Source organism: Saccopteryx leptura, chromosome 1 (assembly GCF_036850995.1).
Source record: "Saccopteryx leptura isolate mSacLep1 chromosome 1, mSacLep1_pri_phased_curated, whole genome shotgun sequence".
Taxonomy (NCBI): Eukaryota; Metazoa; Chordata; class Mammalia; order Chiroptera; family Emballonuridae; genus Saccopteryx; species Saccopteryx leptura.
The window spans coordinates 213427465-213444038 of record NC_089503.1 but is presented as its reverse complement, the minus strand read 5'-3'; the positions used below and the strand labels follow the sequence as shown (position 1 = coordinate 213444038).

Genomic DNA, 16574 nt, shown 5'->3' with positions numbered 1-16574 from the left:
TATTGAAAAAACTTTGTACAGTGACAGATCGTTACTAGATGTATTGCCATGATCAGTTCAAAGGGATATAAATATTGAATAACTAAGTTGAACCCCAGAACCTCATATAATATTACATGTCAAGTATACCTTAATTTAAAAAAAAAAAAAAAAAAAAAAAAAGGAGAAGTGAATGAAAAGAGCTGGAAGGAAAATCTTCATTTTAAAAGTTACCCAGGTGATTGTTACACAACACTTAAGTTTGAGGACCACTGACCCAAATCCTCTACTCTCCCCAAACCTAAGGACACAGGGACTCTACCAAGCTGTAAATAAGTACCATCAGAGCATGAGAAGACAGCATGGTGGTGGCTCTCTTTTCACTTTCCTTTTAAAACACAGGTGGAAGAGGCAACAAAGCCCGGCAAGTACAACAGGAACTGAATGTGAGACATCAGCATAAACGCAGACCTGTCAGCCCTGCTCCGTGGCTACTGCCAATTACAGTAGCCAGACCTGCAAGAGGAGTGATTACATGTAATTTATAAAAAGTAAACAAGCTGGGCGGCTTGTGAACAATGAATGGTGATGTTCAAGCCAAGAGGTAATAAAGAGCATGAATAAATGACTCAGCACCCCCCCTCCCCACCCAGACAACAATTGGTTGTACTCTGGCTAGAATTAGCAAGGGCAAAATGAGTATTTGGTAATGACTTCCACGACAACAGACAGTTGGAGAAAGATTTTGTCGATTATATAAACCCATGTAAAAGGGGCACAAAACCCGTTGTTCAAAAGCTCAGTCACCTCGATGACTATTTTTCTCAGCCTCATGGAAGTCAGAAAAATAAATGTTTGGTTCCAGTGCTGCCACACAGCCCCTTGCCCCTGAATAATGGCTTCTGATGGAAACGCAGGGAAATAAATTAGATACATAATACAGATGCAGGAACCACGCTTTATAAAGGATCCCTCTACATCAGTGGTCCCCAACCCCCGGGCCACGGACCGGTACCGGTCTGTGGACCATTTGGTACCAGTCCACAGAGAAAGAATAAATAACTTACATTATTTCCGTTTTATTTATATTTAAGTCTGAACAATGTTTTATTTTTAAAAAACGACCAGATTCCCTCTGTTACATCCATCTAAGACTCACTCTTAACGCTTGTCCCAGTCACGTGATACATTATCCATCCCACCCTAAAGGCCGGTCCGTGAAAATATTTTCTGACATTAAACCGGTCCGTGGCCCAAAAAAGGTTGGGGACCCCTGCTCTATAGGACTGTGTCTACTTTCAGCACTGTGGACATTCCGCTGGTGATTCTTTGCTGGGGGGCTGTCCTGTGCACTGCAGCATGTGTACAGTACTCCCACCCCTGACCACTAACAGTCAGTAGTACCCTTGGTTGTGACAATTGAAAACGTCTCCAGACATTGCCAAATGTCCCCGGTGGGGGCAAATCATCCCCCCGTTCCCACTAAAAACCACTGCTGTACACAGAAACAACATGAACAAATGTTTATATTAGTAAAAGAGCTCACAGGACCTATTTCTGATATCATATGAATCTCATGATTTTTGCTCTTACATATATATGTATATGTAACACATATATATTATATATACATATATATAATACATACATATACATATATATATGCACCTTTTATCACGCTAACTTTCCATACATTTTTCCATTACTAGGGACTAAAACACAGCACCTTAATATTGTTTTAGTAAGCTATCCAGGCCACTACAGAAATGCCACATAAAGAAACATCCCTGGTCACAATCTATCAATTGAAGGGTGCTGACAACTCGATCTGTCCATTTAACATACCCAACTATCCATCAGGTACGGAGGCACAGTGCTAGGACTCCTGAATCTTGTAGGAACCCACAAAAAGTATTTAATATTAATTTTTTTTTTCAAAATCAGAAAAGTGAATACAGACAAGTCCCCAGATTACAAGGATTTGACTTAGACTGTTTCATCTTTATGATGGTGCAAAAGTTATTCGTTTTCAGTAGAAACCGCACTTGGAATCTGGCATTCTGACCTTTTCGCAGGCCAGCGATAATCGGTTCAAGACCCTCCCGTGGTGCTGGACAGTGGCAGCGGGCTCAGCGTCCAGTCCTTGGGCAATCAGCGGGGTATACAGCTTCTGCAGGAGACTGAGTTGCCAGCGGTTTTGGTAATTGTGTTCTGAGCACGTTTCAGGTAGGCTAGGCTAAGCTAGGATGTTCTGTAAGGTAGATGTATTTATAAAATGCATTTCAAGCAGGCAATTATTTTCAACCTCTCTGGGTTTGTTATAGCCCCCTTCGAAGTCGAGGAATATCTGTATCATAATAATGCATATATAACAACAAAACCAGCTTGGAATATATTCATCTTCATATTGACGCAGATGTAAAACATAATTTTTATTCTTTTTTTTTTTTTGTAGGTAGGGGTGGGGGCATGAAGGCAAAAGTGCCCAATGTTACCAAAAATCACAATGTGGCCCCATCATCTACCAGGGAAACAGGCAATTAAACAGGTGGGTGTAATCAGGTGTGACAGCGGCTGTGCTGCAGGGGCAGCTGAGAACCAAGGAGGACAGCTCGGAGGCAATGGCCAGCTGTGTGCGTGTGTACATGTACGTGCATAAGTGCTTGTGTAAGTGCGTGCATAAGTGCGTGCGTACGTGCATATGTAAGTGCGTGAGGGATGCTGGGGCAGTTCAGGGAGGCTCCCAGGGGGCAGAGGAGCAGAAGTTAGCAGACAAGGGAGGGTCAGGAATTCCTGGAGGAGGGACCGATGAGTACGAGCAAAAGTCAGAAGGAGAGGTCACAAGGCCACCTTGGGACATGAAGGGCAGCAGAAATGAGAGCTGGAGGGAGAAATGAGTAGACAAATGCCACTGGAGGTACAGCAGGTGCCACGTGGCAGAGCCCTACATCCTTTGAGGAGAGGCCTGGGCATTCCTGAGCAAAGGGATGCTGAAGAACAGCCTCAGTCTGAGGAGTGGTATTATCAGATGTGCTCAGAAAGGCCACTCAGCCGCCTTGATAAGGACAGCTTGGAGGGGGGAGGGGCAGGAATGGAAGGAAGGAGACCATCTGGCTAGTGCAACAATCCAGAAGAAAGGCAAAAACTAGCTCAGGCAACAGAGGGGTCAATAAGTCAAGAGGCATTTGGGAGGTAAAACGGACAGGATTTGGTCACTGAGGTTGGTGAAGAATGAGGGAGAGGCCACAAAGAAAACCTTCTGGCTTAAGCCACTGGACAAGGGATGGTGGAGCAACTGACTAAGAGGAAACAGTTAAGAAAACCAGGTTCCGACTGGCTGCGCTGGTAAGACCTGCTGCAGACATGCTTACTCTGAGTTGCTGTAGTGTAGGCTATCTAAGCAGATCCATAGATGGGGAGGGGACATGGGTTGAGATATGATCTTCGAATCATCAGCCTATGTACAATTCAGGGGCTATTTAAGATCCATAGGTGGGCTTTGAAGGTTAGTGTTGGGCAGATAAAATATATTATGCTCACTTTGTTAAAGATGGCACTGCCCACGTGTAAGCCCGTCGCCCAGGTGATATTAATGTGTGTTGGGGGTGGGCTGTGGCCCCCCCCCTCCACAGGATCATTGTAGCCTGGGGCTTGGTTTTAGGACTAAGCCTTTCCCACCCTTTTTGATGTGGAGTGGTGCAATCTCATCATGCCTCAAAGTCACAAAGATAAGTGACTTTGTATTAGAGACTTCCCTATTTTGTATATTGGATTAAAGGTTTTTGATTTCTGCACTATAAAGTGGGGCAGACCCAGGAGCTTGTTCTCTCGGTTCCTGAGATTAGCATTAGAGAGGAGAGCAGAGAAAGGCCACATGGAGGAGGCCAGGAGAAGCAGCCAAGATGGTGGAGTGCTGAAGGAAAAGCCAGTTTGTGCAGAGTTTGTTCAGAGAGAAGGAAGGAGATGGGGAACTGTAAAGCCAGTAGCCACGGCCACTATCACAGCCATCTGGCCCATGCAGGTTCGCATTGGATTTGGACAGTCGGTAAAGAAACAACGGAGCCAAAAACTGATGGGCCATTATCTTTAATCCTAGCTTGCACCCGGCGGGCAAGTAAAAACACACACTGGGCTCCAAAACCCACTCACATTCAGTGCTCACAAAGCTACTGATTTATCCGAGTTTCCTAGAATCAAAGGTTTCTAGCTCACCAGACTTATTCACCTCTGTTCCCCATCTCCTTCCTTCTCCCTGCACAAACTCTGCACAAACTGGCTTCTCACTCAACACTCCGCCATCTTGGCTGCTTCTCCTGGCCTCCTCCATGTGGCCTTTCTCTGCTCTCTGCTCTCTAATGCTAATCTCAGGAACCAAGAGCGCAAGCTCCTGTTCTGCCCCCATTTTATAGTGTAGATTCATAACCTTTAATCCAATATACAAAATAGGGAAGTTTCTAATACCAAGTCACTTATCTGGAGCATGATGGGATTGTACCACCCTACATCAAAACAGGTGGGAAAGGCTCAATCCTAAAACCAAGCCCCAGGCTACAAGGATCCTGCCTGCCCACAGCCCACAGAGACACACATTAATATCACGTGAGCAACGGCCTCCATGTGGGCAGCATCATCTTTAACAAAATGAGCATAATACATTTTATCTGCCCAACAGGAACAGAGGTGAATAAGTCTGGTGAGCTAGAAACCTTTGATTCTAGGAAACTCGGATAATAGCTTTGTGAGCACTGAATGAGTGGGTTTTGGAGCCCAGTGTGTGTTTTTACTTGTCTGCTGGGTGCAAGCTAGGATTAAAGATGATGGCCCACCAGTTTTTGGCTCCGTTGTTTCTTGACCGACTGTCCGAATCCAATGTGAACTTGCATGGGCCAGGCGGCTGTGATGGTGGCCTTGGCTACTGGCTTTACAGTTAGAAAATGTGCAAAGTTATAACAACATTTGCATCCAAGTTTGTAAGGATTCTGTGGAAACTGAGTGCCCAGAGCTTTTATCACATTTTCAAAGGAGTTCATGAACTCCCAGACAAAGAACCATGAACAGTGTGAGATGGAGAGGAGATCGTGCAGGGTCACCACTAGAACCCATAGGAACTCCAACACTGAAGGAACCCAGAACCTGGTATCAGGAAGGCACAGGGAAGAACATATTTTGAGAAGAGGGGTTGGTTATCTCCATCAGGAGTTCCATGAAAAAGAAGAACCTAAAAGTTCAAATCTAGTTCTGCTAGATTTGGCAACCAGAGGTCACTGAGGGCCACAGAGGGAGCTGTTTACACAAGAGTGGTGGAAAAGGACCCAGGCTATATTCCATTACGAAATGAATGGCAGGTAAGGAAGAAGGGACAGCCAGGTACACAAAACCCACTCAAGTGTCTAACTGGAAAGGGCAGGAATAGAGTCTCACTCTAGCCCCATCTTTGAAAACTGAACCCATCTTTTAAGGACCCGGTGAAATCTCTCTTACCACTTTCATTAAGGCTTCAGAGGGTCCCTGAATTCACCTCCCTCTGCTAAATTATTCCAGAGCTTTGTCTCACGCACCACTGATCATAACACAATGTGCAGCACAGAGTGCATCCTAAGTCCCTAATAACTCTTGAAGAGTGGAGATAGTGCCCTCTTGGTCCTCTTCTTCTGAATTCTTCCCAAAGGGCCTTCCTTCAGTGACTGAAGGATCTGACCTGGGAGGTGACACATGTGGCCCTACCACAGCAGCTGGTTAACTAGTTTGACCTTGGACAAATCCATTAGTCTCCCAGAGTCTACTTTTCATTCCCTGTAGAACAAGGAGGCTGGACTCTAGACTACGGGAGGAAATACGTATGACTGGGAAAGATATTCAACCTAGCTATCGTTTGGGTGACACAAATCACAGAAAGTAACACTGGTTTAGAAAGTCAAAAGACATTCAAGCAGTGTCTTAGAGAAAAATGGGTTAGAAAAGATTGAGAACATTGGACAAGATGATTTATAATCTTTAAAGTTTAAAATTCTTCAGTTATTTGGTCATGTTGTTCAATAGATTGTGCAAGGTCCTGCACTGTACGTTTTAGAGAACAAATGCCATCCCTGTGCCCTGCACATCAATACCCTGTTACAAACACCAAAGAATGTGAAATGAAGCCCTAATTTTCTTTGTAAACAAATCAAGTGCATATACCTTCTACTTTGTATACTGTGAGTTATTATAAAGATCATCTACAAAGAGATATTTAAAAAATATATTAGCTTTGCTTTTCCTGCTTTGACTATTTGCTTGAATGAAGAGATAGAAAAAGAGAAATACTATTTAATAGTACCAATTTAATTTTGTGTCCCTTTCTTTGGAGAGAGAGGACCTGTCTATCTATTGAAGTTTACTCAGGAATCTCTGGTTGTGCAGGTAACAGCATCACTAGTATCCAATTAGCTTCCCAAATACTTTGCATTCTTACTAGTGTAGTATTTACCTTTACCTTTCCTCCACACTTCAAGCATTTAAACCTGAAATTGTCAGGGGGAACTTGTAAAATCCAATACTCTTACACAACTTCGGGGCCAATTATAACTTTGCCAGAGGGGAGGGGGTTCAAATAATACCTCCTTAAGTGAAATGAGGTGATCATTCCTCATCAAGCTCTATGTAACACCACTGGAATTCAGAACACAGGAGGTAGCCTTTTAGCAAGTATTTTTCTTCCCAGAGTCAAAGATGAAAGCACTTCTCTCCTGCCAGTCAAGTGGGTCATCCCTCCAACCAGAAGCACTTCCATCTTGGTTACTGCAAGAATCTGGCCAAGGCACTGCCAGGAATGTGTGACAGACTGGAACTGGGAAAGCGCACCAGGTACTTAATTCTTTAACCAGGTAGTCATCTCAGGGAGGAGTTCTGCTAGTCAGAAAGTGGCCTAACCACATTTCCCAGTACAGCAGTAACTTAGACTGCGTTTCAGAAGAGAAAAACAACCTACATGCCTGCGGACCATTATCATCCCTAGTCTTGATTACCGCATTACAAGGCCAGGGCTAACCCCCCTCGTTAGAGAGAAGGTGGAAGTGTGTGTGTCAGGATGCATACATACTCTGTGAGGTTGGTGGCCAGGCTTATACTACAGAGGAAAACATGGAAACAAAGAGGAAAAAAGCAAGAGGGAAGGGATCCATGGGACAAAGAATGCTTTCATCTTTCTCCCACTTAAAAAAGTGAAGAAAATTTTACAGCAATTGGGTAGTTGATGCCAATTAAATAATAAAAACAACAACAAAAACAGATTGAGTTCTCAACCTCCTGATTCTATCTATTTTCCTGTGTTTTCATTTCAGGAAAATGAGCCTCTTAACTAAAATTATTTTCACCAGCTTACTTCATGCAAAATAGCTAAACAATAATGACAATATGCAACGCACCCAAGCAACGTGGAAGTTAAAAAGCCTTGATGTTAACTGATATGTCCCCTCCTTTAGACCAGAAGATGTCTTCCTGTCACTTTTCTCTTCAAATGTAAAATAAACTTCTGATGTTTTCTTCTTCCATTCCATGCATGATGTTCTTAAAGAACCTATAATACTGCTTTTCAAAAAAAGAAATTTAAACTACATGAGTCAAAACAAAGAAAAATAAAAAGGGGAAAAGAAAAACAATGAGCAAGATAGCTAAAGTATAGTCTTTTTTTTTCCTACAAAAAAAATGACCTAAGATTTTTTTTACATTTAAAAGAAATATTTGGACTCTTGGTATATTTTTTTTAATTCATAGAACAATGTAGCCATGTTTTTCTTTCCTTTGGGGACATTTTTTTTTAACACATTGGGAATTACCTAGGCCAAGTATGAATTCAAAGTAAAAAGCTGACAGGGAAAAAAAAGCCACCATAAGAAGAACTTGTGGTGAATTTGGCATTCTTTCCAGTACATAAAAATAAAAGCAAACTCAGTTTAGAAATATGATAAAAATGTCTGAAACGCACACTAAGTAAAGAACAATCAAGTGGTAGAAAAAAATGAAGATAACTCACATTTCCTCTTCTAGAAGCTCTTTTTGCAACTTACATCTTCATGTCCAGTTTGCATATAGTAGCTCTGCTAAAAACAACCACATGGAAAATTTTTGCTCCAGATAACACTGCAGGACCGGGCTTGGCAGCTACAAGTTGTAATCAGAATGCTTCAAGAGCTAATGCAGCAGAGATAACAACCTAACATGCATTGCAGTGCACAGTCTCAACTGTTTTGTATGTAGCAATCTGTGTTCTACTTCATATGCATTCAGCAACCAGAGTTTTTCTTTTCACTTATGGAGAATTTTGCTCCTATGAATAAAAGAACTGCTTAAAACAAACGAGTCTCTTTTGTCCAGGTAAGGCATTTCTGTATGGTTTAAGGTCTTCATACATACAAGCCGAGAGTGGTCAGAAAACTTCCAGTTCCTAAAATGACCTTTCCCAGTAATTCCACAAGCCTGAATTCCATCTGCAATTCATTAGGCTCACCTAGCCATAGAGCTGGCAACTGAAGAGGCTACTTATTTAATGGATGTAGAAATCTACAGCACAAGGAGCCACTTTCCCCCAACAGCAATCCAAAGAATAAAAGAATGCTAATTTCATTCGCGCTTGTCACTGAAGAGGAAAGAAAAAAAGGGGGGGGGGGCGCAACCTGGGACATGATATGTTTCCTTTATTCAGTGGACAGACTGAGATAAAAGGAGTCACAGAAATGTCATGACTTCTAAGTTCAAGTGACAAATTCAGATGGAGCTCTAACTTCGTGGACATTAGCCACCGTGTTAATGCAAGGGATGTGAAATGAGAGAAAGCCCTCCATCGACAGTCAGACAGGATTTAACATGACCCCGTGGGTTATTATTCTCTCCCCTCCAACCCTAGCTGGCACTCCCACAGCTGGGCTAAGATGGCTTCCAAAGTCCAAAATCAGAGGCTAGCCCAGGGCGGCGCTGGCCCCCTTACTTCAACTCAGAAGCAAACGAATCAAAGGCTCTTTTATTCTTCCTCCCACCAAAACATGCTCTCTCTGTTGTAAACCAAAGGCTTGCCAGAATGAATTATTTAGCTCAAAACAGACATAAAGAAATCTTAAATAACACATGTCCCTTGGAATTTTAATCAGTTCAGGTGACCAAACAAGTTGCTTTGTTTGTTTCTAGTCTGATACAAAAAAAAAAAAAAAAAATCCCTTGCAGTCCAGGATCAGGTCAGGAGCATTATTCGGTGGCGGCAGAGGCAGAAACTTCTGCAACGGGAACCAGAAGTACAGCTCTGTGCAAACTCCACCTATGTACCTGAGCTGTTCTCAGGCCGTTCTCTTCGCGAAGATGTCTAATCTCAACACAAAGTCTTCATTCTTCCTTGAAAAATCAGACTTCCCTTATGATTTTGCTATTTCTGCCGGCAGTATCTCAGTTCTTCCAAGAACTGAGCTGAAAGGCACGTCTGAAGCTTCCCTAGCAGCCTCCTCCCCTCTCCCCTCTCAGTCTGAACTCTTAAGCAACTATTATTTGTATCATTTCATTTGACAATTAATCACAGATGGCCTTACAGCATGTCTTATAAAACAATTTAAGTGTACATTCATAAATTACAGGTTCTCTTCACAAATAGATTAGAAACCCCTTCAGGGCAGGGAGTGGGCCTTTCCCTCCATTATACTCCACATGACACAATACAAAAGCTCCAGAAATACCTGTTCATTTTTTTATTCAGTCAACAGAGATTAGATGCGCTTCTCTGAGCCAGGCACTGCCCTGGGTGCTGATGACACAGTTCCCAGCCCAGAAACTGCTGCCTGTGCTCAGCGAGCCTGCATTTCGGTTAACCAAAGCACCCAGGGTCCTCGACTTGAGCAGTCCCTAATATAGCCATTGACTATTTAAAATGAGCAATAAATTAAGACTTATTTCTTAAGACTCCTTAAGAAAGGAGGCCTACTGAGAAGTCTCCACATCGGCCTCCATCTCCTAAGAAAATGTCTGACGAGGAATGTAAAACTTGCAGGAGTTTAGAATGCAGGTCTATTGCCTACCCCTCCTGCATTTTACAGATAAGAAAACTGAGGATCAGATCGGTCAAAAGATGATGCAGGTAGTGGTCAAGTCCAGTCCTGTCCTTCAGTCTGGAGTTCCTTACATAATAGCACAATTTACCCAAAACCGTTCAAAAACAAAGTCACACACAGTCTACTGCTATCTGCTTTCTTTTGTGTTCATCCCTGTAAGAAAATCAGAATGCTGGCACTTCACCTTCTGAAATGTACCACCTCTTAAAATTCCCCAATCTGCAAAATATCAAGATCTTATCTACACTTTTTATGTTGACTCCAAAATAGGGAATTCATTTAACCTTAAAAAGTGCTTTGTCATTATATTTCTTTCATATTTTTAAAGCAGACTTATAATGACAAAACACAGAAATAAACAATTCAGCTATAAACCAGATTATCCAAGTATAACTCTTGCCCTGCACTATATTATGTTCAAAGACGATCTTTAAAAAACTTTTTGAAAACAAATTCTTAGAACAGTAGAACTCTTTTAAAACTCCTCTCCAAACCAGTGCACCTCCCTAATGTAGTTCTGAATCCCAAAGGACAAGATTTAGGAAATGCAGCGTGTTTTAGATGGACAGTTCCATACTCATCAAGCCCCAGCACAGAGAAAAAATTAGCTATCATTAACTGTCATAAAGGCTTAACTGTAATTGGCAGTTGATGATCTCTGTTAATAGAAACAACGTTCCTGCCGCACTGGAAACGGGAAAAAGAAAACATTTGGAATTTGAATGGAATGTTACTAACAGGAAGATTGCAAGAAAAAAAAAATGTCTTCAACAGAATAATTTTGCTACTTCGGTCACTGTAAGCAAGAGCTTCAAAATCCACTGACTGCTTCTGGTAACTGCCTATAGGTGCAGGAAACACTTCCAGATATCTCAGTCCTCTTTGTTGTAGCGACACTACTGAGCAAAGACTGAATGCTTAGCACCGAGCTGTCCGGTGTCCCTGAACCAAGGAGAGGCTGCTATTCTGGCTGCCCATGCCCCTTTCCATGTAAGATGTCAGGTGCCCAACCAGAGGAAGAGGCTGTTTCTGTTTCTAGGACCATTTCTAGAATTGGGGTGTGTTCTGGAAGTCCAGACAAGAACCATCTTCTTAACTGACAGTAGGGGAGCAGATCTCAAGCTGGGTGTAGATCGTACACCCGCGAACTGGCTGAGCTCTGGCTCTCAGGCTGGCTGGCAGCTAACGGGCCCCCTTGCCCTGGCTCCAGAAGCAGGTTCTCCTGCTGAGATGGCACACCTGCCTGATGCTGACAGCAGGGCCATGGAGGAGCCCAAATATGGCCTCCAGGCTCGGGGCAGGCCAGAGGGAAGCTCCTCCCGCAGAGATATGGTGACAGCCAGCTGGCGTGAATCAGTCCTTTGTTCCCACACTTACTTTTTCATCCCAGCTCAAAATTTCAAGTTCTGAGGAAAATATCACCATTATTTCAAATGCTGATTGGTGTTTACATAACTCTTTAAAAATCTGAGCAAGTCTGTGGAGTGTACGCTGCAAAGAGTTCACTTGTTTTCTTTATCCCTTAGTGGCGGTGATCTGTGCATGATTCCAGTCAGGTTCTTAAAAGTAAAAAAGCAGCTGTTTAATAGGAAACACAAGACAAAAACGACAATACAGTAGCCACAAAACTGAGAGAAAGCATGTCAGTTTTCACCTCCATTTTAAATAGAATTTTAAAAATTCACAGAGAATGAAACAGGTATGAGAGGTTCTCGCCCTTTTGCAAATAAAGATACAGAAAGTTACAGAGACAAAAAAGCTACAGAATCTACTCACTACTCCAGCCTTTCTCTCACTTTCTTTTATGCCCCTTTCACTAGGTTCAGTAAACTCCAGAAAAGCTTCCATGTCAGATGAACATGCCAGTTAGGCAAAAATAATGCTGCTTAAGTTGACGGTGCCCAGGGAACATAAAATGGAGTTGTAAATGGAATGCACTGAGCCATAACTTGCGATGACTTTAAAGATAAACCTAAAAATATTTTTTTTGTCACTTACAAGCCCTTATGGATCATCTTCATCAATGTTGGGACCACCCCGTAAATACTATAAAGAGCGAGACAACGGTCAAAGTCCCAAGGGCCAAATGTTTCCCAACAGAACCAATGCTCAAACTCCTTGAAGTCTCCTTTAACAATTATAGTATCATGCATCCAAATATCTTTTCACAGAAAACCCAGTCATTAAAAACCATTAACAAGAAACATTCTGCCAGCTCAGAGGCCAACAAAGTTTTCTTCTGTCCAGAAAACAAAGATATTACATGAAGAGAAAACAAGCATAGGAAATGCATAAATACATGCCGATATCTTTGAGGGTCAAAGCTGCTGTAGCAAAGGCAATCTGAATTAGATACCAAAGTCAAAAGATCAATAATCTGGAAATTTCAAAATCTTCTGGTCAACCAACTTGACAGCTAAAATACACACAAGCTTCATTTTCACTTGTAACCCCCACCCCAGTCACCTCCTTGAACCCCTCTATCCCAAAAGCCACCCTGCCCACTGTCTCCCTGGGCCATTTCCTTGTACTTTACTAGTGAGTAAAGAAAACACTAGTATTTCTCCAGGCAAGAAAAACTCAACCTCCCTCCAGCTGTTAGGCAGATTCTTCCCCCTGTTGAAAACACAATTTTAGGAACCCACTGTCTCTCTAAAGCATTCCCATGGTTTCATACTACACTGAGCTTGTTCCTCAAGCTCAAAACATCTATCCAAAAAAAAACACCCCAAAACCCCAAAAAACATAGCACTCAGCTTGGCACACAGTCCAAAACCACTACGCACTGTCAGGTCACTTTTTTTTATACAATTGTCTCATCTTCCCTTAGACTCAGAAAGCCACTTGAAGGGTTGTATGTTTCTTTAGCAATGCCCTTCTAATCCACACCCCACCTCTTTCTTGCATTCTGAACTAATACTCATAGACTAGAAAATTATAATATTTTAAAATTTTTTCTTATTAATTTTTGAGAGAGAGGAGGGGGAAGAGAGAGAGAGAGAGAGAGATCAGTTTGTTGTTCCACTCATTTCTGCATTCATTGGTTGATTCTTTCATGCATGTGCCCTGACTGGGGTCCTGCAACCTTGGCTTATCAGGACGATGCTCTAACCAACTGAGCAAAAAATTATAATCTGAAAGGACCTTTAGAGATATCTAGTCTGAATTAACCTTTTTATAACCTAGTCAATCAGATTCTGGTTCCAATTCTGCCTCTGCCACATTCTCATTATATAGACTGTTTTCTTATCTGTAAAACAGATACCTCATAAAACTGTTGGAATGATCAAATGAAATAATAACATTTTTAAAATCTGGACTTTCATTTTTGGCTGATTTTCTTCCTGGTTTATATTACATTCAATCGTAAGCCCAAGAAGCAGGGCCTTTTTCTTGCTATATTACCTAATCTCATAGTGCCTAGTCCAGTGCAAGCATCTCTTCAGAGGGCCACAGACCAACCACGTGAAAGAATACATTAAACCTCTATTATCACTACCAATTTCAGCAAACTTATTGTTTCTTAGTTCCTCCAAGAACCCAATCATTTAGGTCTAGGTCTTTCCTGAATGTGCCTTCTCAAAACAAATGCATCTCTTTATCTCTCTACTCCCTCTTCTTACACACATACACCTTTATAAGAGCTGTGGGGGGCGGGGGAGACACTGCCTCTCCCAAATTTTTGGAATAAAGTTTAGAATCTCTACCAGCAAACTGTGATAAGTGGAGAGACAGAATTTAGAAGGATTCAAAATCTCTGCAGAATTTTTTTAGGATTTGTGGCAACAAGTTCTTAAATGAGAATTACTTGTCTATTACAAATTCTGGCAGAAAGTAAACAAGAAACTCATTGGTCAGTTGTAGGTGAAGCTAAGTATTTTACTTCACATGGTTTTGTGTAAGCAAACAGTGACTAATAGGATTAAACTGGATTCTAACACTGGGTGTAGATATTCTTCAACAAGTAACAGGTTCCTTTAGAAGTGTTGGCCATTGGTAGCAAATTTACATTTAAGGGGGCATACATTTTGCTTTTGAAAGATATTTTGCTAGAAAAAAATTGTTCCACGTGCCAGGGAAAAAGTGTCACTTTTTTCCTTTGCAGGCTAACAACGACCAAAGACCCAACGGGGGAGAAGAGAGTAAGATGCCAGATCCCTGAAGAGAGCACAGATTTCCACCAAAGCAAGGCTGGTTCTTTCAAGGAACATTTCTCCTAACAGCTAAAAGGGTTTCACACATAATCGGCATCTCGTAGCAATTACACAAATACCATTTAAGCAACTCTGGTGGCCTGAGAAAAGACCACAGAATCCTCACGGGCCTCTGCTGTCCCCTCCTGCGGGATTTGACAGCATGTCCTAGACGCCCAAACACCAGCCACCAGACTCCCTCCAGCGCCCTCCTCTCGCAGCAAACTGCCAAGGTTCTTGGGCCAAACTCCACTGTCGCTAGCTGGATTCAAAACCGCGAAAATGTGAACCCTGCTAAGCAAACGGCAGGGCGCGTAATAACTTCTTATTCTTTCTCTTTTTGTGGATTTCAGATGCTTGTCTAATGCCAACTTCCCAGATCCACAGCCCGCTTTCCGTCTGTAAACCCATATCAGGAGAAAGAGAGAGGGTGTGCGGACCAAAGATAAGGCTGGTGACTTCTACAACCTCAGTGGTATTCCTAATGCGGGAAATTTAGTACACAGCAGTCGCATAAAGATCGCATGCAAATACAAGGGAAAGAGAATGCTCTTCCCCCTGCCCTTTCTAAAAGGAATAATCGAAACATGTAGCGGGCGTTTAAGTGGAAATCCCAGGCCCTCTTCAGGGCCAACGAGGCCCACAGAGCAGGCATCTGTAATCTGGAGGAAGAAAGTTTCCCCGCAAAGTGGAGGCCAGGGTGTAAGGGTACAGACTCGGGCCCACAGGCGCCGAGGGGACCGAGATGGGGACTACCCAGCCCAGCGCGGGGCCAGCTGCAGCCGCCTGCGAGCAGGCGGGGGAGAGGGGCGGGCGCTGAGGCCCGCGGAGCCCCGGCATAAGCTCTACTTACATAACGCTTCAACTTTTTCTCCGGGGGGGACTTGCGAAGCCATCCGGAGCAGACCACTTCGCCGCCACTCATGGTGCGCGCCGTTCGGGCTCTGGCCGGGACAACGGAGGAGCGGGCGGGCGGGCGCGCTGCCGACACAGCCGACGCCTGTCGGGCGTGCAGCTGTGGAGACCTAGCTCTCTGGCCGCGCACCCCAGTCCGATGGGGTGGGCGGGGTGGGCTGGCTGCGCCAGGCGTTGGGGCTCCTCGACCGAGGCTCGCCCGCGCCGTGCCGGGACGGGAACTGGAGCCGGCTGCGCCGCCAAGGCCGACACCTCCGGGCTGGGGCCGCCGCCCGCCGAGGGCACTCTGGCCTCCCTTCAGCGCGCTTGCCTAGCCGCCAGGCGACCGTCCCGCCGGCTCGGGCTCCACGGGACTCTGCCCCGGTACCAAGCCTGTCCCCTGCGCTCCACCCCCTAGGGACGGGACCGCCCCAGAGCGCTTTCCGAAACAGACACTGCTGCACGCGCGCGCACACTCACGCACTCACTCACTCACTCACTCACAATGCCCAGCGCGGCGCCCACTCTGGCTCTCCCGCTCTCGGTTTCGGTGCGCGCCCGGGGCAGTCCTGTCCCTCCTCCTCCCCGGGGGAGGGTGGGACACTTCCCCCGCACGCCTGGGAAGCCGGGAGGAAAGGGGAAGCCGCGAGGGTCCCGTGGGCAGGAGGCTCTGGGCAGGTCCGGGTTGGAGGCGAAGCTCGGGGCGTCCCTGGGCAGGGAGCAGGTCTGCCGAAGGGTGGGTTCACGCTCTCCGCTGTGGAAGAGGGCGGGGAGCGGCGAAGGGACAGAGGCGCTCGGCTGCTGGACGCCCGGATGGACCCCACTGTCCTGTGCCCTTGGGCTCCTCCCGCGCCGCCTCCCCAACCCGGGGCGTGCGGCAGGTTCTGAGCCTCCTCGCCCCCAGGCCGGGGGCCCGACCCCTCCTTCTCCCGGCCTTTCGGCTCCCTCTCCTCCCTTCCCACGTTCGGGCCAGCTCCTGTTTCAGCCCAGACTTTCTCTGAAACTCCGCCCGAGCGCTTCCAGCCAAAACAACAAGGGCCAGGGAGGTGGCAACGGGCGGAGGAGGGAGTGAGCGAGGGAGGGAGCAGGAGTCCTTGAGGCACCCTGGGATCTGTAGTTCGGGAGGCTGGAGCGGGGTCCTCAGCCGCCCAGTGGTGGAGGAGCCTGAGCCCCCAGCTGGCTCCTCGCCGGGGAAGGCCGGGAGGCCGAGGAGAGAGCATCGAGACCAGGGCTTGGGCTCGGGGAGGAGTGAAGAACGCTTGAATGTCCTGTCGGGTTTGCCATCTTGGCACACCGCGTGGCTGTTCGGAGTTTGTACTATGCACGAGATCTGAAATTTGGGGAGTTTTCTCTAGACAGCCTTTAAATGGCCCAAAAGGAGACTGTCCGGGAGAGTGAAGGGCAGGGACCGGGAGGGCATGGCACGGAGATGGGCGCCATA

At 45.0% G+C, this 16574-nt stretch overlaps 1 protein-coding gene across 4 annotated transcripts in view; it reads right to left on the bottom strand.

Annotated features, from left to right (window-relative positions):
- GAB1 (GRB2 associated binding protein 1) overlaps positions 1 to 16076 on the bottom strand; it is a 125994-nt gene extending 109918 nt beyond the window's left edge. For 2 of the 4 annotated variants that reach the window (XM_066385835.1, XM_066385847.1), the window contains exon 1: positions 15093 to 16074. In XM_066385835.1, the coding sequence (XP_066241932.1) occupies positions 15093 to 15164 (72 nt within the window). In that variant the 5' untranslated portion in view covers positions 15165 to 16074. Of the gene's footprint in view, positions 1 to 15092 lie in introns of all 4 variants that reach the window. The other 2 variants (XM_066385840.1, XM_066385827.1) reach the window with 2 other exon arrangements.
- Positions 16077 to 16574: the final 498 nt, after the last annotated feature.